Source organism: Aedes aegypti, chromosome 1, assembly GCF_002204515.2.
Source record: "Aedes aegypti strain LVP_AGWG chromosome 1, AaegL5.0 Primary Assembly, whole genome shotgun sequence".
Lineage (NCBI taxonomy): Eukaryota > Metazoa > Arthropoda > Insecta > Diptera > Culicidae > Aedes > Aedes aegypti.
Window position 1 is genome coordinate 195,913,304 of NC_035107.1, and position 27,561 is coordinate 195,940,864.

At 39.0% G+C, this 27,561-nt stretch overlaps 1 protein-coding gene across 3 annotated transcripts in view; it reads right to left on the reverse strand.

The window, feature by feature from the left end:
- The window catches only part of LOC5567775, a 709,794-nt gene that overhangs the window by 38,282 nt on the left and 643,951 nt on the right, over window positions 1-27,561 (reverse strand). For 2 of the 3 annotated variants that reach the window (XM_021856664.1, XM_021856655.1), the window contains one exon: window positions 20,397-20,765. The exons of the other annotated variant lie outside the window; for it this stretch is intronic. In XM_021856664.1, coding sequence (XP_021712356.1) covers window positions 20,397-20,765 — 369 coding nt within the window. The remainder of the gene's footprint in view (window positions 1-20,396; window positions 20,766-27,561) is intronic. 3 annotated transcript variants of the gene reach the window in all.

A 27,561-nucleotide genomic window follows, 5' to 3' on the forward strand; every position in this document is an offset into this window, starting at 1 on the left:
AGGGTTATAATTATGTTTTTGAAAAATGTAACGTCTAGATGCGGAAATACTGATTTGAGATATTCGGCAAAGTTGAAGTATGGGTTAAGACCATTCCAAAATGGCCGTTCAACTTTTAATGTTTTGGTAATAGATGGCAACACTGCTCGATTGCTATCAAAAGATCCAATTTTATGGGGGTGTGATATGCAAATACCAAAAAAAATTTAAGGATAACGATACCGAATGTTCACAAAAGTTGGAGGAAGTGTTGCGTGCCATACAGTCGGCCGAATCACAATTGTTCATGTGGCTGGCAACACTGTTTAAGCAGAATAAAGAAACGATCAAAATCATACAACTTGAGCGGAACAGAAAAATAGAATGCTTAGCAACTGTAATCCAGTTTTTCATGAAGGGTTCAAAATTTTGTCGTAGCTGGCAACACTGCTTAAGTGAAATTGCGCCACCAGGCAGTACAAGTGTGCATGCAACTTTTGTTTTGCGGATAGCTCCGGATCCTGACCACTTAGAGAGATGGCGCCTTCGGCAAAGTTGTTCAGTAGCTCAAGGACTATCATTATTCTAGCCAAGAGATTCGAGATTTTGCCACTAGGCGGCGCTAGTGAACATAGAACTTTTGTTTTGCGGATAGCTCTGGATTCTGACAACTTAGAGAGATGGCGCCTTCGTCAAAGTTGTTCAGTAGCTCAAGGACTATCATTATTCTAGCCAAGAGATTCGAGATTTTGCAACCAGGCGGCGCTAGTGAGCATAGAAATTTTGTTTTGCGAATATCTCAGGATCATGACCACTTAGAAAGACGGCGTCTTCGGCAAAGTTGTTCAATAGCTCAAGGACTATCATTATTTTAGCCAAGAGATTCGAGATTTGGCCACCAGGCGATAACTTTGTCCAAGACGCCATCTCTCTAAGTGGTCAGAATCCTGAGCTATCCGCAAAACAAAAGTTCTATGCTCACTAGCGCTACCTGGTAGCACAATTTTGAATCTCATAGCTTTTATAATGATTGTCTTTGAGCTAATGAGCAACTTTGCCGAAGGCGCCATCTTTCTAAATGGCCACGATCCTGAGATATTCGCAAAACAAAAGTTTCATGCTCACTAGCGTCGCCTGGTGGCAAAATCTCGAATCTCTTGGCTTGAATAATGATAGTCTTTGAGCTACTGAACAACTTTGCCGAAGACGCCATCTCTCTAAGTAGTCAGAATCCTGAGCTATCCGCAAAACAAAAGTTCTATGCTCACTAGCGCTGCCTGGTGGCAAAATCTCGAATCTCTTGGCTAGAATAATGATAGTCCTTGAGCTACTGAACAACTTTGCCGAAGACGCCATCTTTCTAAGTGGTCAGGATCCAGAGCTATCCGCAAAACAAAAGTTCTATGCTCACTAGTGCCGCCTGGTGGCAAAATTTTGAATCTCAAAACAAACAAATAGTAAGATTTGTGGAAAAACTGTCTAAAACTATTCACGTTATAACAGGAGTTCCCTAAGGTTCACAAACTTTTGCACGATACACCATACTAAGGGGTGAACCCAGACTTTTGCACGATGACTTCAATGACTGTTTCATTGATTTAAAATATTAAAATCTGATTTTTCCGTTCAAATTTCGTGATATGTTTTCAAGGAATATTCGATAACGATTCTAATGACATTACAATTTTGGTCAATCCAATGCTGAGAAAATTATTTTTCCAGTGCGTTTTTTGAAAAATGTCACAACTTTAAGTTAAAAATTAATTAACACAATTCATAAAATATTTTTGTTAAAATATCTTCGAAGTAAGAATCATTGCCTTTCAAATGCATCATGCAGAGTTTTATTTGGACGTGTAATCACAGAGATATGGACAAAACACTTTTGTGTGTTTTGTAGGAGGTGAAAACTTTTGCACGGGAGTGTTCTCTGATAATAAACCTAATTTTTGAGGGAGGTGCTAGCAAATTATTGTTTTACAGAAATGATCATGGTTTTCACAATTTACGTTTCATATTTTGCATAAATTTGTATTGATTTTACTTATAAGTGATTTATCTCATATCGCTGCACATCAATTATATTTGAAAATTTCAATTTTACGGAAAATTTTCTATCTCATCCAAAAGAACCTCCATCACGTATTCTTCCAAAGATCTTACGAGAAATATCCCTTGCGAATATTCCTCGATATTTTCTGTTATAGGGGGTGATCCCCCAGTACCGGACAGCACCCAATATCGGACAAAGTCGAAAAATTGAGAAATCGTTATCCAATCAAGATGGTGTATTAGAAGAAAAGGAAGCTATTATGAAGAGTAATGTTTGCGTAGAATAACACATCCTTGAAATATGCATGCCTTTTTGGAAAAGTAGAGATGTTTGAAAATTGTAAAAAAATTGACGAATCGCCCTAAATTTAGGCTCAAATTAGTAATTATTTTTGAAACAGCAAAATAATTTAGATCACACAAGCATAATCGAATATAATCATAATTTGAAAGTATGAATGTATTTTGTACCATATTTAAACTAAACATGGTCAAAATACAATTTTGGTCTAGCACCTTCTGTACCCCAGTTCCGGACAGCTTGATTTGTTACATGATATCTTTCTAATTTTCGCAACAATGTCTCAAAATATATTCATTTTCCATGGATTTCATCGATCATGGTATCAAAGATGCAATAAAAATAAGAAGAATGAAAATTCAGAACAACATTTTATTTTTCATCATATATGAAAGAGGTTTTTGTGTTGATCATCAAAGTAAATCAGACTAAGTAAAGCTTAAATTGCTGTTGTGAATGTTGTAAATGCATTGAATTGACAATAAAATACTATTCCTGGATTTAAAACATTCAATGATAGAAAAAATTTCAGAATTGGAGGCAATTCCAGAATGTGTCCGGTATTGGATGCCACCTTTCAAGATCGATCAATATGGTACTAAAATACACCATCAAATTCATATTTATATTTTCAAACTTATTTTTCTACACTATAAAAATAATAATTTATACAATAAATCTATAACAGGAGCACAAAAAAACAATATTTTTCAAATTTTGAACTTAGTTGCTTAAGTGTCCGGAACTGAGGGATCTCTACAGCTAAGTGCATTTAAGAGATTTTTTTAAAGAAAATCCACGGAAGAAGAATTATTCTCGTACTTTTAAGTGCTTTCTCCAATAACTCCTTTACTAGATTTCACTAATTTAATTGTGGGATAACCACAGAAAAACATACCCGGGATAAGTAGTTATTATTCAACAGATTTTTCCTGATATTTCTTTAGGCTCTCTGATCTTACCAAAACATTTCTCTCGTAATTTATCAAATTACACAAAACATCTTATTGAGAATTCCGCCAAAAATGTTTTACAAATTCTTCTAAACTTGTTCTTATTACATATAAATTTCAACTATCAATATTAAATGTCATTGCTGCAGTTGTTTGCTGATAATTTGTTAATGTTTTTTTGGAACTTTTTCTGGAAGGATTTCTCTGATGAAATAGCATAAGAAATTCTAATCGTCTTCAAGATCACCAAGCAAGGATTCTTTTTAATTTAATTCTTTAATTTTAATTCTCCAAAATGCCCAACCTAAGAAAATTGAAAAAAAGAATTCAATATTCCTATTGAGTGACAAGCGGGATAGGGAGCCGGATCTTATTCTTGGTACTTTTGATTCACTTCGGCAGTGCGGTTTTTTACTGAGCGCATATTTGGACCCAACATGCGTCGTATTGAAATGCTTCTTATTGCAAAGTTTCAGACAATTCGACCATGAGAGAGATTGTCCGACATTTCCCCGAAAACCATTTCCCCGAATGCAATTTCCCCGAAAACTTTTTTCCCGAATGTATCATTTCCCCGAAAAATATCGTAATGTAAGCTACATACTGAAAGGTATTCATAATCCTGCAGCGAAAAGATGTTCACCATACTAGTTGATGTAAGATTCGATGAAAATTTGTTACATTTGTTATAAAATCCATGTGTTTTAGATAACTGATGTTTAAAATGATGTGCCACGTTCATTAAACTTGAAACGACTTTAAAATCGTTCCTGTGATAGCACGACATGAAAAAGCAAGCTCATGGTAGGAAATTTTAAGGACATTTGAACGAATAGACGTTTGTCTGAGTTTTCCGAACTATGGGTTATTCTTTAAATTTATACTGTGTCAATAATTATTGGCACTTGGCTGATAATATTTCAGTTTAAATTTTCCCTTCTTTTAATGATAGGCTGTTCTTTCATTTTTCCGCAATATTTCACAAAGATACATTATTCAGCCAAACGTTCGTATGTCCAATCCATTGAGTAAAACGATTATTCTTTCATAATACTTAGCGTGACATAAAGGACTGTGACTACAATAAGCCCATATAATGAAAATGTTGGATCAAACATTAGAATCTGTAATGCTTGCATTTACAAAACAAATTTAAAAGAATAGTATATAATGACCAGAAAAAATTCTGGTAGAAGTTTCAGTAGCTCTGTTAATTTTTATTTATATAATTATCTGTGAAGGACAGCCTTCTAATACTATAATCCGGAAGATCCGGATTATCCGGAAAAGTGGACGATTTGCGTGACTTACCCAACAACACCACATTTTTTTGAAAATTAATTGTTTTCACGTGCCATAAACAGTATCAGTATTTAGGCCACCATGTGACTCTAGTTGGCTACTGATTGGTCCCCCGAACGATCCGGAACATCCGTAAAACTGGCCTTATTATAGAAGATGTCTCGGAAATTCTCGTTGTTTTTTCACATTCAAGGTCAAAACTAATATTTCGAACGCTTTGGTTACTTGGGGGTTTACCATGTATGTTGAAAACTAGCGAGATTAAAAAAACCGCGGCTTTCCAAGTCATTTTTAACTATTTGACCACTTATACGGATGTTCCGGATCTTCTGGTAGGCCTCCCAATGGCATACAGGGTCTTATGCACTCAAAGCATTGTTTATGTCCATGTATGTTAAAAGTTAGTGAGATTGAAAAAAACGCGGCTTTCCAAATCACTTTTAACGATTTGATCACTTTTACGAATGTTCCGGGTCTTAAGGAAGGCGTATTTCAGTTTTTCAAGGAAACTTCCATGAAAGTGACTCCTTAAATCACTTGAATATCTTTCATGTTGCACGATTGACTGTTCCTACAAAACTTGAGTAGTTAAAGGACAGTTTGGTATTATATAACTGTTCAGGAAAGGAAGTTGATCAATTTTTTACCCGGCTTGACCCAGGAGGACACCAGAATAATTCCGGCCACAGGTACAATTTTGGACCACTCTCCCCAGCATAGGAAAATAGAAGAGTTTGGATTGCATATAGTGAAAGGTGTTTGCAAATCGGATAGAAAATAGCTTCACGAGATTTTTTTTATTTTTTTCTTAACCCGGTCGGATACGGGATAATAACTCATTAATTTTAAATAATAATCCATCAAATGCTGAGAAAATAACCCATGTTTTTTTAAAAACGTCAAAATATATACAAAGTAAGATCAACTCATATCTTTCGAATGCGTCATAGAGAGTTTCAATTAGATATGCAATCACAGAAATATGAACAAAAGATTTTTGTATGTTTTAAGGGGGTGAACCCAGACTTATACAGAGGAGTGTATGCTCAGTTCGATCATTTACTTGGCCAATTTTCGTGCTTTGAACTTCCAAAGTCACAGGAAGTCCAGACAAGGAACGAGAATGATGAAGTGATCAGATATAACAACGGTAGAATATTTATCAATGTACCGATAGTAATTTCGTTTTAAACTACCTCGTTACCCGTTGCATGATGTGTGATATTGCATAAATTCTCGGGGATATTATTGTTCCTGCCGCCATTTTCATTCATCATCATAAAAAATGCATTAGCAAGTAATTCCCGCTCAAAATCACCTTTTGTCATCTGGATAAGATTTAATGCAAGCCATATGTACGCACCGTAATAAATTTCACTTTAGATCCCAATTACCGTCATCCGTCGATATTAAACGGAGAAAAAGCCTCGTAGGTACACGCGTATTAACTTGCAAGAAGGTTAAGCGAACGACGATTTTTTTTTCTCTCTCACAAATGTTGCGCTAAGGGAAAAGATCCCCTGCTAGTGGCGAAAGCCAATTCGCCATTGGATTTAAACGGTGACCAGGGCTATGTGCTGTTCATTCTATAAAGTGGACACGTTGTGTAAGCTACTTCTTCTCTGTAGCGTTACGTCCAACAGAGCCTGCTTCTCTGCTCACACCAGCAAACATTGATAATAAAATGATGAGAAATCTTGTTACCTGGTTATTATCATTTGATATCTGGTTTTGTTAACGTCTTGGCTGAATTAACAAGTTGATAGGAATGGCCAAAAAAGTTTAGATCGACCAATTTTGAAGGTTCTCAAAATAAATAACTATACAGCACAACGAATATAACGTTTTTGCGTGTCTCAAGGATCAAATCATGTCACTTTCTTCTTGGTACTACGACCTCTCTGGGACAGATCCTGCTTCTCGGCTCAGTGTTCAATGAGCACTTCCACAGTTATTAACTGAGATCTTTCTTTGCCAAAGTTTCCATTTTTCGCATTTGTATATCATGTGGCAGGTACGATGATACTCTATGATCAGGGAAGTCAAAGAAATTTCCATTACGAAAAGATCGGGAATCGAACCCAGACACCTTCAGTTTGACTTTGCGTTGTAGCCATGGATTCTAACCACTCGGTTAAGGAAGACCCTGTTTCAATTTAACTAATCCAAATATTGAGCCACTAATAGTTTAATGAAATGGTTTCATGAAACGCAAAAATTGTTAACAAGATGTCCACTTTTTAGGATATACAGTCCTCAGAGCAGCGGTCAGTGCTGCTAAGTGGAATGGATGAATGGCAAACGGAAGTTGTTGCCTCGCGAAAGCAAATCATAAAAGCGGAAAATAAATCGTTTCCATTTTGGTTGTCGAGGCACCGGGGTGGGCGAGGGAAAAAAATGTTGGTACATACCCGTTTCTACTGGTGCTTGTAGGTGGTTGGACCATAACGGAATATTCAAAGCAAGTATCAAGTACATAAAAAAGCCGAGGAAAAACCAACAGGATATCGTAAAACCACGAAATTTCAAATGTACCATGTTCGAAGAAAGGAGACCAGCAGGCAAAATAATCGATGAAAATTGTATAAATTCAACATTAATCATGAGAGCGAGAGAAAGGGCCGGCGACATAAAGAACGTGGTTTAACAGTCATATTTCTTCCTCGTGATTGCTTATAGGCAGGCTTTGCTGGTTTGGATAATTTGCATCTTTTGAGGTTACGAAAACTGAAAATGGAAAGAAATATTTTCCTCGCGAACGGACTTCGCGAGACAAAGAAAACTAAGACAAGCAAAATGCAGGAAAAATGAAGACTATTGTCAGGAGCAAGGTAATGATGAAGTCAAAAGATAAGATCAAAAGAAATCTTTCTTGTTTGTGAATAAGGAAGTAGGTTTTAACAAATGAAGATTTTGCTTGTAGCATTCAACATCGAGGATTTTCATGCTTGCCACCCGATACACAAATGAAAAAATAATCATATGGCAAACAATGCTCTCAGTCATGGAAGTGCTTATAAAACACAAAGTCAAACATCAGACTCAGTTACGTGCCACATAGGAAAGCAAGAAAGAATTTAAATAGAATAGAAACTAGCGGGGTTCGTTATGCACTAAACACATATTGGCAGCAAAGCCAGCTGCTATCGCTTCAGCTAGTGCAAAAGCTCCTCAAATGGTTATCCAACATCAACCATTGAAGGCATCGACTCCGACGTTCGATGCTATGCCGCTTGACCCAAGTTCAAAGCCATCTTCCAATATTCAATGGAGAAGTCGTGCGATAGTGACGCAATCAAACTCTATCACATCGACTAGGCGCTCATCGGCGATGCAGCTGGTGTGCTGGATACCAAGGTCCTTAGTGAGGGTAATTACGATCAAGCTTGGGACATTTTGACGGACCACTTCGAGGATGAACGCGTGATTGTGGAAACTCACATCCGTGTTGTCCTTCAAGAAGATGACCTCTGATATCCACAAAGAGCTTCGAGCGCTCCTGAATGAAGCCACCCGTCATGTCGAGAGCCTCCGCTATCTCGAGCAGGAAGTGACTGGAGTATCGGGACACATAACCGTGTACCTGACCATCTCAGCGCAGGACAAGTCAACCCGGAAGGCCTGGGAAAGAACCCAGAAGAACGGAAAGCTTCCCAAGTACTCGTAAACCATTGATTTTCTGAAGTCCAGGTGTCAGATCCTGGAAAACTGCGATGTAGCGTTTCCAACAACAAACTCCACAATGAAGCCGAGGCAATTCCAGCCACTTCCGAAGCTACCCCAGAAGAGCCACGCAGTTTCCACTACTATTTCACAAGCGGGCTAGATTTGTTGTGGCGATCACTGGAACATCCAGTGCACCACATTGGACAAACTGTGTCTCCGGAGCAGCCGTTCAATTAAAGTCGGGGCAGATGAATGCTCCTGTTGACCAGCCTGTGCCCACTACCTGTTCGTCGAACTTCTCCCAGTCATCCTAGACGGTACTGCTGCTTATCGCAGTGTTGCAGGTGTTTGACAAGCGAAATCAGCCGTTCCATTGCAGTGTCCTGCTGGACAGCAGCTCTCAGGTTGATTTTCTGAGCGAAGAATTAGCAAATCGCCTAAGTTTGCCGAAGAAGCCAGCTAACGTCCCAATAACTGGTATCAACGCCTTACGCACCCTTGCTCGTGACAAGGTAACCCTGAGAATTCGATCCCGAGTGTCCAGTTTTCAAGCCATTCTAGAGTGCATAGTGACACCAAGCGTGACGGGCACGATTCCATCATCGTTGATCAATATCAACTACTGGGACATTCCTGACGGAGTGATTCTTGCCGATTCAAAAGTTCCACACACCTGATCTACATCATCGGCGCGGAACTATTCTTCGACATTTTGAAGCCGAGTCAGCTTAATCTGGCGGACAACCTTCCGATGTTGCGAGACATTCATTTAGGTTGGATCGTTTCCGATGTCATCGTCGAGCCTCAGGTCACCAACGTTTCCATTCAGCAATCCAATCACGCTACCGAGCAAATGTTCTGGCAAATCGAGGAAGTGCCAGACGTTCCCAATCTTTCGTCTGAGGAGTTGGCCTGCGAAGCCCGCTTCTTGTCCACATATCAGCGAGATGAAGATGGACGATTCACAGTCATGCTCCCGTTCAAGCAGAAGATCAACAAGCTAGATGACTGCCGCGCTCTAGCACTCAAGAGGTTCCTAATGCTGGAGAAGAGACTCGTTCGCAATCCTTCAGGTGCAGTACGTGGAGTTCCTTCGGGAGTACGAAGCTCTTGGATACTGTCACGAAGTTCAAGAAACCGATGAACCTCCAAATCAGCTAGCGTACTATATGCCGCATCACGCGGTGTTACCACCTTCAAGCTGGAGTACGAAATGTCATGTCGTGTTGGACGTCTACGCCAAGTCTTCATCATCCGAGTTGTTCCTGAACGAAGTGTTGCAGTTAGGACCTATTGTACAGAACGGTCTGCATTTCATCGTTCTGCGCTTCTGAAAGCTCGAGATAGCATTCTCCGTAGACGTGTCCAAAATGTACCGACAGGTACTACATGGAAGCAAGACCATCGTTTCCTAGGAATTTTTTGAAGATCTCACCCTTCGCAACCGCTGCGGGTCCTGGAATTGACTACCGTTACCTACGGTACCGCATCGGCACCATTCCTAGTTATTAGGTTCTCTTATAGTGAAGGAAGAAACATACATGGATGATGTGCTATCCGGCACAGACTCGGTGGAAAAGCTCGTCGAGGCCCAACGACAACTGAACTCCTGGAACAAGGAGAATTTCCCATCCACAAGTGGTGCTCGATAGCTGTAGCGGTAAACGCGCAGCTATTCAGCATGACCATGCTGAGAGTCGTGGGTTTGAGTCCCGCTGGTCGAGGATCTTTTCGTAAAGGAAATATTCTCGATTCCCAGGGTATAGAGTATCCCAAGTAAACACATGATCGTATTTGATAGAATATAAGAGTACAAATGTGGAGGCGATATACGTACATATTACATGCAGCTTAATGGCTCATGTACGTATATCGCCTCCAGTTTTGTACTCTTGTGTACTCTCGTATTCGATTTTGTGTTTACTGGGTCTTCGTACTTGGCACACGATATACACATGCAAAAATGGTCAACCTAACAACTACCGAAAAGCTAAACATTACATATAATTTGCAATTGGATTAGATGGACAAATTGATGTGAACATTTGCGAAAAAGTTACACGTTTTCTCAGTGAGAATCGAACTCACGACTCCCTGATATCTAGTTAGGGTGCATTACCCCTACGCCATGAGAGGACTCATGAACGCAGAAGTTAACCTGAATTCGATTACAGCTCAATAATCACGTGGTCCTTTTTCGCAAAGTGCACCTCTTTCGGAAGAATTAGATGCCCATCCAAACACAATGCTTTCTATTTATATCCAATGCCTAGCTCGAGAGCGCATTATTTTTTTGGTAGTGAAATTCCACACTTCACTCTCCACCGACGTGGTGGCTGAGATTTCTATTGTGTAGGCTTCCAATGGGTCGCGACGTTCTCAAACGACCGGTTACGGAGTATGAGTCCGTTGCTCGATAAATACTTGTTTTTAATTATGAATCGTGGTTTTCGACTAACCAGCCGAGTGGAAGTTTAACAACTACCGAAAAATCCAATTCAATTGAAAATTATATGTAATGTTTAGCTTTTCGGTAGTTGTTAAACTTCCACTCGGCTGGTTAGCCGTAAACCACGATTCATAATTAAAAACAAGTATGGTCAACCTGGGAAAAAAGCTCTCAGTTAATATCTATGGAAGTGCTCATAAGAACACTAATCTGACAAGCAGGCTTTGTCCCAGTTGGGACGTAACGCCAGAAAGAAGAAGAAGAAGTGGTGTTCGAATTCCGAAGCATTTCTTGAGCACATGGCAGCTAAGGATCGGTTGAGACGATCAGGTGGACGAAGCAACGGCGCAAGAGTGGCATGTATTGCAAACATCGTTGTCACAAATCGATATCCCGAAATGCGTAACCTTCATTGAAGTGATTGCGTATGAGCTGCACGGGTTCTGCGATGCCTCAACCGTGGCGTACGGGGCCTGTGTTTACCTGCGAAGATTGTTTGCCGACGCTTCGGCGAAACTCCGACTACTCACCAGTAAGTCCAAGTTGGCTATTCTGCATTGTCTTTCCATTCCTCGAAAAGAGTTGTGCGCCGCTATTCTGCAGCCCTGGGCATGACGTTCCGGGAAATTGTGCTGTGGTACGACAGTACGATTTTCCTGGCCTGGATACAAAGGCCGCTCATTCAACTACAGTTGTTCCTGCGAAATCGAATCGCTGTAATCCAAGAGAATACCGGAAACTACAGATGGGAGTACGTTCGGTCCCTGCGGAACCTCGCTGACATCCTTTCCCGCGGCCAGCTACCAGAAGCACTGAAGAGCAACCAGCTTTGGTGGAATGGCCCGGACTTCCTCCAAAAGGTGGAATACGACATCGACTCGCCCCAGTTCGTCCCAGACGATCAGTTGCCCGAACTCAAAGGAGTGATAGCCAATCCAGCTGTAAGTATCGAACTGTTTCCAGTTGTTGTTTCTAGAGTAGCTTCCGAACCATTCAACGTACCATGGGGTACGTGTTGTCGAAACCCTCACAATCAGCGCGTAGCAAGCCGGCATCTGACCGTCGGAGAACTTCGTCGTTCAACTCAAGCCATCATCCACGTTATCCAACTCGTTAATTTGGCGGCCGAGATTAAGCAAGCAAATGAATGCCATCGAACCCTGTATGAGACTCGCCAACCTTCATTGGATTTACTCTGGTAAATCTGGATCGCTCGCTGCTACCCTTCGAGAATCGTCATCCCATCATCTTACCGGACAAGGATATGCTTGTACGCCTGTTGGTGCAACAAATGCACATCGAACTGCTTCACGTCGGGCAGACCGGCCTGATGAACGCCTTGCGCCAACGTTACTGGCTCCTGAATGCTCGTTCCACCATTCGTTCGATCACCCGTATATGTGTGAGATTATTCCGAGTCAACCCAAGCAACACCAGCTAGCTATTGGATAACCTGTCGGCTACCAGAGTTGTACCATCACGTCGATTCGTCATCACCGGCGTGGATTACGGAGGCCCATTCATCATCAAGCAAGAAGCACACCGTTCAGCGTTGATCAAGGCATACGTCTCCGTCTACGTGTGCATGACTACCAAGGCCGTCCACCTGGAAGCAGTGTACTTGAGTGCTTTCCTGGCGTCTCTGAAACGTTTCATTGGACGACGAGGCATGGTTCAGCAGCTCCACTCGGATAACGCCAACAATTTCCGAGGAGCCACGAGATGAACGAGCTATATCGATATTTCCAAGACCAACAGTCAATGACGACCATAGAAAACTTCTACCGCTCCCGTGAGATTGAGTGGCACCGGATTGGATGCACCGGAGTCTGGCGACCTCTGGGAGGCCGCGGTAAAATTTGCCTAGTACGATCTCAAGCGCATCGTCAGCAACGTCAAGCTTACGCTCGAGGAGCTGTCCACCGTCTTGGTTGAGATCGAGGCGGTACTGAACCCTGTTCACTATCTCCAACGACCCGGCGGACCCGCTGGTGAGCCGAGCATCAGGAAGGGCGTGGTAGTTTTACTCAACGATCAGAATCAACCTCTGCTCAACGGGAAGATGGGCCGTGTTATCGCGGTCTACTCTGGTGACGATGACTTAGTCCGAGATATCAACGTCTGCAGCGGTGGTTTCACCTTCCGCCGGCCAATCAATAAGCCGTCAGTGCTACCCATCGAAGCCAACCAGCCTGGTTTCGACCAACCAATCCGTGAGGATTATTGAGTACCCTCAACGGGAGGTGTATGTTCTGTCTCCCGACGGAAGCGAGAGCATAATTATTGACCGAGTGCCACTTTCGCCCGTCTTATTTGGCATACTCGACAAATCCGACGGAAGCGCGAACCATTCACCACCCTATTTTCTAGAGAACCCAGCACTAACCTATTTTCAATTCTGAAGCCAAACGCAGTCTCAACGGATGCAACAGTTCGCTTTTACCCAACGCTAAGTATGCACCGTTTGCGTAAAAACAGTGAAATACTAAACCCAAATGCAAAGAAGAGGTATAAAATATTAGTTTAGGCGTAGCCGCGTTCAATTCCTTCGTATCTAAAGAAAATTTAATCCTTACCAACCCTCCCCGCGAAAGTGATCTTTTCACTGCGAGTTTTGTTTAGTTTCGCCGTGTTCTCTCCCGAGAGAGAGGAGACAGCTCACTGACAGTTGGTATGTTTTCTTGCCTTCTTTGACTTCTTTCTTCTATCCTTGGGTTGTGCACAACGGTCAGTTGAACTAATTTTGGTCAGTATCTTATTCACTTCTCGTTGTTCACTATAAATAAGGATATGAATATGAAAGAATCAATAGCAGTTTGCGCACACGCAACTATATTTTGGTATTCAACTTTTTAAAATGTGGAATCATCGAAAAACATTGTGTTCTATTGTGTGCCTCATAACCGTACGCTAACGGCGGCAGTAATTTACACGCATTGTAGGGGAATCAGGGTAAAACCGACACTGTGGGTAAGCTCGACACCCTTTGGTTTTTTATGTTTTGAGCAAATTTTCATGCAATTTCCACCACGCCCTATCTTAACTAGTGAAATGTTGTGTTTCGAACGACACTACAACTGACGCTACCAATAAACTGCCAAAATAAACAACAAAATCATATTGGATAACGTAGAAGCAACAGCAGTTGCAATATTTCGCTGTTATTATTTAACTATTTCGCATGTGAAATTTTTAGAATGTCATTATTTGTTCTGCATCTACATCATCATTTACTATTATTACCTTGATACAACATGAAGGAGAAATTAATTTTCAGTTTTTCGACAGCTGAAAACGCTAATGAAAAATAAATGTAAAGTCGGGGTAACATCGACACTTTCATTTGGGGTAAAATCGACACCTTTGTTTGCTTCATAATCTAACTTCAGGGAATCATTGTATCTTTGTAGTTTATGTGAGTCTTTATATTAGAATTCCAATGAAGTTCACGGATGGCAAATTTGTTAACATGTAAAATATGACACTATATGACTTGCCACAAGTTATCATAAAGAATTAAAAAAAAAAATATTTCTATGTTATCACGTTTCAACTTATTTGATGAAGCTTGAAGAAGTTTTTCTCATTTAAAATGGCAGAATTAATAGAATTTGAAATGTTTTCACATAAATTAATCTTATTGTTTATTTACAAACAATGAGGTTCGGCAGTTTTTATTATCTAAAAATAAATAGCACTTTTCTGCTTTGTTAAAATAAAACAGTATTTATTTTCATAACCAATCAATCGCTACAACTTTATCTTTGTAAGCATTCCATGTACACAAATTAATAATAACCATGTGTATTCACCCCAACTTTATCATCTTAGCATGGGAAATTTGAAATTTTCACATTTATTTAGTGGATCTTTGGACTCTCCTCAATAATTTACGTAATATGTGAATAATCCTTTGAAGGAAGGAGTTATAAATGTCGAAAGTCATGTTTAAAGCATTCTTTTAAATATGCAATGTGATGGTGATGTTTACAACGTATAAATTCTACTCAAAGTGGATGTGTCGGTTTTACCCCAACAGGGTGTCGATCTTACCCGCACTCTCAATTGCCTCACCTAAAAATGATGAAATATCAATTTGATTTAAATCACTATATAACCTTAAAATATAATCCAGCGATCATAAGGATTGATAAATTTATAACTAATATGTGATTCTACAACAATTTTTGGTTCGTTTAACAAGCGAAAGTACGCAAATTTTATCAAAAAACTTAGGGTGTCGGTTTTACCCCGAATTCCCCTAAGTGTAATGTAGTGAACCATCCTTCTGTTTTCAGTCAGAAGAAGCTTTTCGTCAATCGGAACACTCTCCATTGGTCTGTTGGGTGTTTTGTATGTCCTTGATTCGTAACTTTTACTTTTGATACTAACAGACTTTAATTGAAAACGATGCTAACATTAAATAATATTGTGAAGATATAGGTAATAGGTACTGACCCTCAGTATCAAGTAGTTGTCAAGCAAAAAGGATGTTTATGCATACATTAAGTATTATTTGTAGTTTACTTGCTTTTTTCAATTTTGGTTAATTTATCAAATGATTAGATAATGAACTAAAAGCGCGCGCATAAATTTCCAGTTTTGTTTTCTATACAAAGTGATATGTTTGATATACATTCTGATTGTTGCTTGGAAGAATATTGAATAAAATTTACATGTAAATAATATAAACCAAGTGTATAGTGCTCAGGAACGCTATTTATTGTTTCATTGATGGCTGCTGTGGAATATTCCACTGCCAGTCAGCATGCAGCCTCTACAGTTGGCGCCAACCCAACAGCGCGCCAAACTGTATTGAGAAGCGAACGCGCGTAATGAATAATTATTATATAAGGCGCATCCATTTAATTTGTAAGAATATAGTTTCTCTCGTTTCCCCACCGAGTAGGCATGCTGCCTTTCAGTGAAAATAAATCAATTAAAGTGAAAGTTGTTCGTTTGATTTGTCGTCCGTTGAATCGTAAAAGACACAACGTAGGGAAGACATCCTGGCCGAAACAACATATATAAAATATATTGATAAGTTTTCAAAGAAATTGGATCTTGAGAATTGATCCTTCAAACGTTAGCATAATGATTGATTGTTACAAGAACTACCCGTGCGACTCCCATATAGGCTGTTAGCTTTAATGCAGTGGCGTAGCTAGGGGTTTTGGGTCCCGGTGCGGAGTTCAATTTAGGGGCCCTCTAAATTAAGATCAACACCGTCTAAGTGTATGGCGCAAATGTGAAATCGACTGTTGAAATAGACGAGAACAAATAGCTTTTGTATAATTATGACAAAAGTGGTGATATGTTGTTTTAGTAGTTTAATGGCGCAAATGTCAATAAATGAGCCGACAGTTCTTCTCTGCTTAATTTTTGTTCAGAAATAAATTAGTTTACTGTGAATTGTAGAAGGGACTTCCAGTGAAATTCTTCAGGAGTTAATTTTAGGATTTTTATCATCTTCCATACTGAAATTATTTTACCGGAATACGTGAATTTCACCGTAATCTCAACCGCTGAACAGTTCGGTAAAATAAAACAACGTATATACGTTGATATTAAACAGATTCTGGTGAAATTTTACCGAGAATAATAAAAATTTACCGTACTACGTTATTTTATTTAATCGAACTTTTCAGCTGTTGAGATATCGGTGAAACTCACGGATTCCTGTTGAATCATTTAAGTGTGTCCTAAAGATACCGTTTAAGATACCCTTAAAAATTACTTCCATAATTATTCCAGAAGTTCTTAGAGAAATTTCCTAGAGATATCTTCAAAGAATTTTCCCAGGAAATAACTGGTGAAAGTTTTCAAAAATCCCTAGGATTTTTTAGAAAGAAATCCCAAAGTAACATCTGATGAAACATGATTAAGTTTGAAAGTAACCCTTGATAAACTCCTACAAGGTTCTCTAAAAGAACTCCTAAGCTCTTGACGAAGTCTTGAAGGGTTTCGTAGATATATTGCTCAGATGATAGGAGTTACTAGAATGTTTACTATAGTATAAGCTGGAATGGAAACTCAGATGAACTTATGAAGAAGCCTTAGAGATTTTTCTTGAAAAAATACACGAGAAATTGAATGGAAGTACTGCAGGAGTAATATCGCATGAAATGTTGGAGAAATCTTTGGGGTCGTCCACAAATGACGTAGCATTTTAGGGGGCCCCCCTGTCTTCACGAATTTGTGACGATGTGTGACGAGGGGGAGGGAGGGGTCCCAACTTGTGGACGTAGCATTTTAAACTATTTCGGAAAAAAGGGTAGCGCTGAAAAAATGACAAACAGTTTTAAAAGTTTTCTAACAAATTTCTTATTTTCCTGAAAATCGAGCAGATTTTATGAAGCTTTAAATAGTTGTGTGAATATTATATTGTATTAGTGTCTAAACTATTTTATTTATAAATAAACCAATTGAAAGTTTAATAAGCAAAGTAAAAGTCAATGCTTTATCGCCTTGGAAAGTATTATGTTTCCATTTGTTAACAAGACAAAGAATCAACCGTTTTAGTTTAATTCATATTTTCTATTTTCCTCAAAAGAATGTAATATGCTCATTTAGGCAAATATTGAATATTATTATAGAAAAGTGCTATTGAATACCAAATTGAAGTATTCCATAACAGATAACATCGAATACTTACAACCTGAATGAGGTTTGTTTGAGCCCTGTATAAAAGGTAAAATGACTCATATAATATCTCAAGCATATTCTACAAATACCAAATCTATAATTAGTTCAGGTATTGTAATACCTAAATAATACATGATGGATTTTCATATAAAAGTGAACTTTTTGAATAGTAGTTCAATACCTCCAGCAGACCTCAATAGCTACCGAATACCAAGATGAAGTATTCTTAATTGTTTTTAACATTTTTTTCCAATACCTTCATAATACCAAAATATGGTTATGACAAATGAACATTTTCAGCTGTAAACTTGTTTTAGGTTTTAACAAAAGCGAAAATACTACAAATGAAATGTAAACTAAATTTAACCAAAATAAAAAAAAATAAACTGGGAACCACAATTATGTAACTTAAACAGGAAATAAGTTAGTTTAAACTGTTTTCCAAATGATTTTTGAGCGCTACGGTATATCAAACTATCATTCGTCAGATTATCCTGACGTTTCAATTTAAATTAAAATAAAACTTTGTTTTGAATTTTTAGGATTTTAATGTTTCGTTTTTACTGAGGAAACCAAAAAAAAAATATGGGGGGGGGGAGGGTGCTGGATATGCTACGTATTTTCAAAGGGTATCGGCATTAGTGACTAAATGCTACGAGGGGGGAGGGGGTGTAAAAAATCAGTGAAAAATGCTTCGTCATCTATGGACGGTCCCTTTAGAGAAATTGATTTGAATATGTTTCCTCGTATAATCCCTGCAGGACTTTTTGTTGCATTTCTAGGGTGAATGTAGATGAAACTCAAACGGAATCGAAATAAAAAAATTCTGAAAGAATAACTGGAGAGACTGGCCTAGAAATTCTTGTGAATTTACCTGGTAAAATCCTCAAATAAATGTCTTTAAGAACTGTAGATTTTTCTTTCTTTAAACTCTTGTAGGAAACTTAAGATATCTCCAATAGTCAAAACTGGGGAAATCGAAATAAGCAAGAAAAGCTTTGTAATGCTCATTGATTTCCTGGAACAAATTACGAAGAAATTCCTATAACCATTCCTTGAAACATCGCTAGAAGATTTTTTGGGAGACTTGGTGGTGAAATTTCTGAAGGAGATCCCAGAACAATACCTGAGATCTTTGTATAAATCAGTAGAAGTATTCCTTAAGCTTTTCTTCGAGGAGTCTGAAAAGAAATCCTCGAAGAATCTGTGAAAAAATCGATCGAAAATATCTGAATGCAAAAATAAAGTATCTTGAAGCAGGATTCTTTGTAAGCAGAATAAAGAAATAAGTTACTCTAGGACTATTTCAAAATATAGACATTCAAGACCATCCGTTCCAAATAGACACTAAGCATCTAAAAAGAGATCTGCTACCAGACTTGAATGTGTACAAATCATGTCCCAAAGATGATAAAGGGTTTTATTTTTCAATAGAGTCCTGATTTTTTTAAATAAAATCTTGTCTTTATTGAATAATACGATAAAGCGTGTTTTTGCTACTACAGCGGGGATTCGCTGGTTGGAACACGACTGCCTTCCATCTAGCGAATCCGACCCATTAGTTGGAACGACTGACAGCTGGTGAAAATGATCCAGACTAACCCATCTGGAGAGCAAATCGTCACGAAACGCACATATGCATACACATTTGTTCTATATATACAGACTTCAATGCGACGGTGCTCAGATGTCAAAGTCAGTTTGCGTTACGTGGATACTTGCTATTGAGGAAGTTCTTATAAAAGTGTTGTTCGCAACTAAAATGACGATGATTTTTTTTTTTCCATAAAACCTTCGAAAAGAACTCGGTATAGACAAAAAGTAATAGATGAAACTTACTCAATTTAAAATTCAGCATCTAAAATTATTCGAAGGAACAATATGCGATAAAGTTTCGGATGAAAATATTGTCCAACAATTGCCAGTACCGTAACTGTCGTACGTTACATGATATTTATTCTGTATGTAGATTATCCCATACGATAACCATTATATCACAGACAAACAGACGTAACCCTTGAAACAAATCGCGTTTGCTAAAATTATTGTTTGGCCAATAAGCCAACAGGTGGCGGTAGGTAGTGCGTGAACGTTAAATACGAACAAAAAAGATGCGAGCACTTTGAGTGACGGATTGACCACCTCAATCAATGATCAATGGACAACGATGAGAGTGTGACATCTGATTGACTGATTTCATCTAGATAGCACAAAATTTGACAATGTTCTATTACAAAGCATTAGTATGAGTTTTTTTCTTTCAGTTGTATAAGGAAATAGATAATAATTTTGACTATATGATTGATAATAATCTAGGCACAAGGTAGCGAGATTTCGGATAACTTGAACTCCGAACGATAAGCGAAATTTGGCTCTTTAAGCTTCGTTCCAGGTGATGTGATATATGCATGATGAAGATGATGGTGGCCTATGCTCTAAATGCCATGTAGTGAAGCGGTATGTTACTGATGTGTGTTTTTGTGAACCAATGGTACAATATCTGCAAAAGACTCATAATGATATACTGTTTTACTACCAGGTGATGAACAATGGACATGTGTGTGTGCATGTAGTTGTTGGTGTCGGTGATTGCATGAATGCAGTGGGCAGGGATAGTGTTATAGATTCTCCATACTTTAAAACCTAAGGCGCACTCAGTTGTAAAAATCAGCAAATGGTGTTTATTTGTGTAAGTGTAGGATACAGTAAAACAAAGTGAAACTCATAACTATACCGGAAACAATCATAAGGCCTGATACTACAAACTACCAAAAATACAATCCGGGCAAATTTCTGCGTAGGAGCGATCTTCGAGGGGGTGTTCACACGCACGCAAGTACTTACACGAAACACAGAGGACCTGCAAGCGAAAGGGTGTGGGAATTTCGGGCGGAAGCACATTCCGAGTCTGCTCTAGCGAAACTACGTGTGATTGGACACTGGGTCCTGGGCCAAGGATACTGGGTGCACGTCTTCTCTTAGCATCAGAGAACCGAGAGCGTCTTGGTACAATAAGAGGTTGTGTCGGGGAAATCGGGGTGGTACCTACTGTGTCTTTCCACCGCGTTGTCGTAAAATTTTCCGTTCTCGATAGCCGCATCGGCCCCATCATCTTCTCCGTCCATACTGATCAGGATGTTGCCAACTGCGGGCGCTACCGAGGCTTCGAGATGGTACCCGTATTCCATGCCGCCATTATGGCCATGCCCGTTTCCGTTGCCATGCGGTGACCCAAAGTGGCCACCATGAAGGCCATGCTGATGTTGCCGATGGTAGCCCGAAATGTTGTACGGATAGAGGGCCGTCTTGAAGTGCTGCGGAAAGTAGGCATGGGCAGGCGCCACCAGCGGAGTCTCGATCAGTGCCATGTTCTGGTCCAGCAAGCGATGATAGTTATCGTCCATGCCCATCGCTCGCACTGCAACGATGTAAAAGTGGGATAGAGAGAGAGAAGAGAGAAAGAGAGGGAAAGAGACGACTGGAGTTTTGGTGCGGTTGCGATTTTTTTCTATTGTTGTTGGTTTTCGGTATTTGTTAACATACGAGAATATAGTCTCTCGCTTCAATTCCTCCCCAAGTGTTCAGATTTGGCATAAGACTAATAAACTTGTGGTTTTGTGGGTTCCAAAAAAGTTAATATGTACAGAAATGTCCCTAATCATGTGCTTTACAGAACTACAAAACGATAATATTGTAGAATGGAAAGTTCATAATAAAATAAAACAAAAATTATCTCATTCATTAATCGTTAAATTAACGTAAAAACAAAAAGAACAACGAGCAAATTATAAAAATAAAAATTGGTACTATAAATCAATGTTATTTTTTTCGCATAACAATTTTTAACATATCAGCGTCTTTGTTTCGTCGTTCGTTGATATTGTCACTTTATAAAGTCATGTCAGCGTAACGATTTAATTGGTAATTCGACCACTTTAAAAGCTTCACTGTTTAACAAACAGTGGACAACAAACAATTTTTTCAAGTCTATGAAATATTCAGATTCCTACATACACTCCCTAACTTATGCTCCTCCAATTGGTAATAACAATCATCTTCATCTTCTTCTTAAATATCATGAGTGGCGGTAGCATTGACTGAGCTCTGTTCAGTTAGTGTCCCAAAATCAACTGCAGGATATTTCCAGGGTAAATTCTTACAGCAATTATTCCACTCGTAAATCCAGAATCTTCACGGGCGTTTAGCATTTTTTTTTGTGGATTCTTCCAAGAATTTGAAGATATTCTGTCAATGATTACTGCCCATACTCGCATAACAGTCCCATTTTCTATGGGATTTCCTATATAAATGGGACTGTTATGCGATTTCCTATATAAATGGGACTGTTATGCGAGTATGGGCAGACTAGTTTTTCAGGATTTTTGGGCAAGATTCCTCCATAAGCTACTTTAAGGAAGTTTTACAAGAATTCAAAATATTGTTTGTCAGAAAAATCAGAAATGACTCTCTCATCTGATTGCTTTAGATAGTTCTGAGGATTATTTGTCCTCAAGGTATCTGAGTTAATTTCTCAGAAGTTTTGTAGTAAAATTTATTTAAAGACGTATCTAAAACTTTGTCTATACATAAAAATGGACGTCATACTTTTACCCGCGCATAACTTCTGAACTAATCACCAAATTCAAGTCTGGCCTTTTCGCATAGTTATTTTTCTCGCAAGGTAGATTTGAGAGTTACAAACTCGATCAATTATACGGGAATAGTTATAGCTTTGAAATTTTCAGCTTTCGGATTTGGTAGGTCAAAGCTGGACATAGCGTACCAGTACCTCGCAACTCCTATCCATATCTCCTCACGGTTCTGGCCGAGGTACCAGCAATCTTTTGGAAGATCGGGTCGCCAACCCCGGTGGGATCTTTGGTCGTATGCTGACAGAGAAGGGAGGGTTTGTTGTCATGTTAGGTGCTGCACTTAACAGCGTCAGTTCCCCATGTCAGAGGTGGCTGATCATTGTCCGAGAGCAAGAGAAGGACTCTGTGCACTATTGCCCTCCGAAAATTAAGTAAAAATGACCCACAGACGACTCAGACCGTTTGACCAACATTGACTCTACCCCCAGGTTGGTGATCATGTGGATACTATGTTTGACCGTGTGTGATGCTGCTTGATGAACCAATTTGACAGTTTGTGAAACCGATTTGACGGTTGGAGAATCGATCGGCAAAAAAAAAATTGATTTAACTCAAACCAATGGTGAGCGAAGCCAAATTTTTGACGAACTTATCGTGCTACCTGTAGGAAAGTGGCACGATCATTGACGTCAGCATGTCAAATTGAAGCTTCGACGTCCCCGAAATGCAAGTCCCGGGTAGCAAGTCAAAATATGTGAATTCACGCAGTGTCGACGCTATGGTGATCTAGCAAATGCACACTCTTGAGTTGTTTCTAAAAGGCGACCACGAAATTATTGCGACACATTCAACAGGGCATAACTTTACTACCAATGGGTAAAAATCAACCAAATTTTGCACACTTTCTCATTGATGTTTATTATTTACATGCTGTCAAACTCGAAGTCGTGTTTTTCGATTCAACGAAAATGGAGGTGAACCAACGCGAGTCGAGAGAATAAATTCTTTCCAAACACCTGGAATTTCCTGACCTGTCGCACCGGCAGTTGAGAAGAATGTTGAACATTCACCATTCAACCGTCTCCAGAGTGTTGAACCGGTTCCAGGAGCGGTTGACGTTGGACCACGGCAAAGGAGCTGGAAGAAAACTGGGACCGGTGAACAAAAAAACGGAGGGAAAGGTGAAGCGGATGATTGAAGCAAATCCCAACGTCTTAAGCCATGATTTGGTCAAAAAGATCGGCATGTCGCAGAGCTACATCCAGAATGCAAAGAAGAGAGCTGGACTACATACATACAAGGTACAGAACTTCCCGAACCGCGAAGTCGATCGACGGCTAAAACTCGGGCATAGAAGCTCTACGAGAAGATGCTGACAAAATATGGCTGCTGTGTGATGGACGACGAAACGTATATATATAAGCCGATTTTAAGCAAATTCCGGGGTTGGAGTTTTTCACCGACAAGAGCAAGTTCGATGTGGACGACAAATTTAAGAAGAAGAAAATGTCGAAGTTCGCCTCCAAATATCTCATTTGGCAGGCCATCTGCTCTTGCGGACTGAGGAGTGAGCCTTTCGTGACAAAGGGCACAGTAAATGGCGAGATCTACAAATCTGAATGCCTCGAGAAGCGCCTTTTGCCGTTCTTGCAGCAGCATGACGAAGCTCCGCTATTTTGGCCAGATTTGGAATCATGCCACTATTCTAAAAGGTCCTGGAGTAGTATGAGGCCAATTATGCCCATTTTGTTCCAAAGGACATGGATCCGTCAAACTGTCCGGAGCTGCGCCCGGTGGAGCAGTACTGAGCAATAATCAAGCGGGAACTTCGGCAGAGCAAAAAGACAGTCAAAGACGAGAAGGACATGTTAAGAAAATGAAAAAAAAAAAAAAAACTGAGAAACTGGTACCGGATGACACTGTTAAGACTTTGATAGGGGCATCAAGCGAAAATGCCTTCAATTTTACACTCAAGGCTCAATCGATTAACTTTTCTTTTGATTTTTGAAGTAAATATATGTATAAAACTACCCTAAAATTTTGGTTTGATTCTAAACAGTATAAGAAAATTAGCATGACGTTTTCGGTGTCGCAATAATTTCGTATTCACCCTTCATATGTTTTACCACAATATTTAACCTATTTCTTTAGCAAATACATGAACAGTGCTACCTGTGATTCCATCGAAAGGTCAACAAGGAATTCTTCCAGGGATTGTATCAAGAATTCCTACAAGGATATTTCTGTTTATTTACAATTATTCATGGTGCGGAATCGAAATCTTGATCCACCATTTAAAAGTCAAGTGTTTTGGAGGCTTGATAATGCGGAGGAATCGAACAGGATAATTTATTTTGTATGCTTTTTGATGCGTTATATTCCACTGAAGCCTTAAGTGTCCGTAATATGAATCAAAACTTTAATTCCTTCTGGTGTTCCTCCAGAGTTGTGCCCAATGATTTAAATATGATTTCCTGTAAGGATTTAATTAGACATTACTTCCGAAAGTTCGAAAGTTCACTAGGAATTCCCCACGGAATTTCATCAGGAGTTTCTTTAAAAGTTTTTTCCATGGATTTCATCAGGAGAACTTCAAAAGTTTCCATCCGAAGTTATTTTAAGAATTTTACCAGGAATTCCTTCAGAGATTCCACCTGAAACTCCACTCCATCCTCTTGAGATAATGAGTAATTCTAGGGATTTAGAAACGAATTCGTCAAGGAATTCCATGACGCGTACTTCTGAAGATTTTATAATGTATACCGACAAGGATTCCAAAAGGAGTTCCTTCAGGGTTTCCATCAAGATTTCCTCTAGGGATTCCATTGAAAGTTCCTGTATGGATTCCATAGCAATTTTCTCTAGAGATTCCATCAACAGTTCTTCTGGGGAGGGATCTTATTAGGAGTTCCTGTAGAGATTGCATCAGTAGTTCTTCCAGAGATTCCACCTAGAACTCATCCAAGTATTACATCAGAAGTTGTAACATAAGGAGTTCTTCTGGAGATTACAACAGGAGTTCTTTTAGAAGATTCATCAAGAGTTCCTCCAGGGATTTCAATAGCAGTTCCTCTAGATATTCTACCTGGAATTCCTCCAGGGATTCTATCAAAATTTTCTCTAGGGATTCCTTAAAGAGAGATTCCATCGTTCAGAGATTCTTCCTGGAGTTCTTCCAGAGATTCCATCAGGAATTCCTCCAGAAATTTCAATTAGGTGCTTTAAGGATTCCATCAGAATTTCCTTTAGAGATCACACCAGAAATTACTTCAGAGATCCCACCTGGAACTCTTCCAGGGATTAAATCTTAAGTTTTTAGGAATTACATTAGGAGCTCTTTTAGGGATTTCATCAGAAGTTCCTCAAACGATGCCATCAGGAGTTTCGTGAGGGATTCCAATAGGAATTCCTCCAGAGAAGTTTTTCTAGGGATTTCATCAGCAGTTTTTCCAAAAAAATCATTATGAGATTCTGCAAGGATTCCTTCGATTCCATTTGAAATACTTTTAAGATTTCATCATGAACACCTTCTGGGATTCCATCAGAAGTTCTGTCAGAGATTGTATCAGGAATTTGTCTAAAGGTGCCTTCAGGAATTTCTCTGGGAAACTCTTTAGGAGTTCCTTCAGAAATTCTTCAAGGGAGTCCTCCCGGAATGCCTCAAGGGATTTCTCCCGGAATTAATCAAGGTATGCCTCCAGAGACCCCTCAAGCTATTAATCTCGTAATTCAGTAAGGGATTCCTATCGGAATTCCTCCTTGAATATCTTCAAGGATTCTCGAGGTTTACCAGGAATTCCTCCAGGGATCTTACCAGAAATTCCTTAAACGGATTGAACCACCAGAATGCTTCAAGAGATTTCTTGAAATTTTTCAAGCGAATCACCGTGGATTTCCTCAAGAGATTCCTTCTGAAATTTCTTATGGAATGAATCTCGGAATTTTTCAAGGAATTTCTCCCAGAAATTTTCAAGAAATTTCTCATGAAATATCTCTAGTGATTCTTGGCGATTATTGGGAATTCCAACTGAAATTTTATCATAAATTTCTTAATAGAATTTCACCAGCAATTATGGAATCTACCAGTATATCCTCCAGTGATTCTATCAGGAGTACCTACTGGGTTTCAGAAATTGAATTCTTTCAGGGATTTCTCCAATAGTTTCTTCAGTAATTCTACCAGGAATGCCTTCACACATTCCGCATGGATATTCTCTATGGATTTCAACTAAAAATCCTCTACATTAATAATCCAGGGATTTTTCTAAAGATTCTACAAGAAGTTTTTCCATGGATTTCATCTAGAATTCGCCCAGTTTATTTTCTTAGATTTCCATTGGGAAAAACTCTAAGAATTTCAGCTGAAATTCTCTTTGGGATTCCACTAGAAATCCTTTCAGAAACTCCACCAATATTTTTCCGGTGATTTTACCGGGAATCCTAAAAATCCTCCAGAGGAGCTTTCAAAACATTTTGGAAAAATTCTCCAACGATTCTCCCAGGATGTTATCCAAGGACCCCATTACCAATTTCTCAAAGCATTTGATCGCAATTTCCTATGAAGATTCCAGTAGTTCCTTCAACAGACTTCAACAGTTTCTCTAATTAGTAATTTTTCGAGAGAGGAGTTTTTTAAAGATTTTTTTCAGAAGTTCTTCCAGAAACATAACCAGAGTTTCACCAGAATATCCACCTGAAAAACCTACCGTCCAAGTTCCGTCCGAGATGTTACCAGAAAATATTTCTAAAGTTTTACTAGGATTTCTCTTCTTCGAATTTATTCAGGGCTATTAAAATTCCTCCAGGGCATTTACTAAAAAAGTTCCAAAGAGTCCGCTAGATTTCTTTTTTCTAAAAAAAAACCACGATGAATCTACCAGGAATTCCGCGAAAGAATGAAGTAGAATTTTTTCCTTATTATTCATCCAGGGATTCCACTGATTTTTAATCGTGGAATTTAACAAAACCTAGACAAATATTTTGAAAATTTCTGGAAAAATCCATGTAGTAATTTCTTGAGAAATCCTTGTTAAAATCATCAAAAAATCACTGTTGAAATTTCCAGAGAATGTACTAGTTAAATTCCTAAGTACGTCACTTGAAGAACTTTTAAAACAATTCCTGAAGGAGTTCCTAAAGGATTCTCTTAGGTAATTCTTGGTGGATTCTTTGGAAAAATTTCTGCAAGAACTGCTGGAAGGAATTGATGAATAAATGGAGAAATTCCTGGTAGATTTTTTAGGTAATTCCTGAAGAAATCCCAGGATGAATGTTCAGGAATACCAGTAAAAATGTTTGAACGAAACACTGGAAAAATTAATAAAATAATATATTGAAGATTTCCTAGAAGAATCCCCGGAGGAAAACCTGCAAGCGAAATCTCTCAAAAAATTCCTGAAAGAATCCCGTGGAGGAAGTGTTGATGAATTTTTCTGCAATATTTCTTGTGGAAACCCTTTTATCTTTCTGGTAGAATCCTTGGAGAAATTCTAGGTTGAATTCCTGAAGTTAATCCCTGCATGTAGGAAATTGTGGAGGAATTTCTAGAGAAAATTGTGAAGGAATTCCTGTAGCAATTCCTGGAATGTTTGGATTAACCACTAAAGGATTTTGTGAACGAAT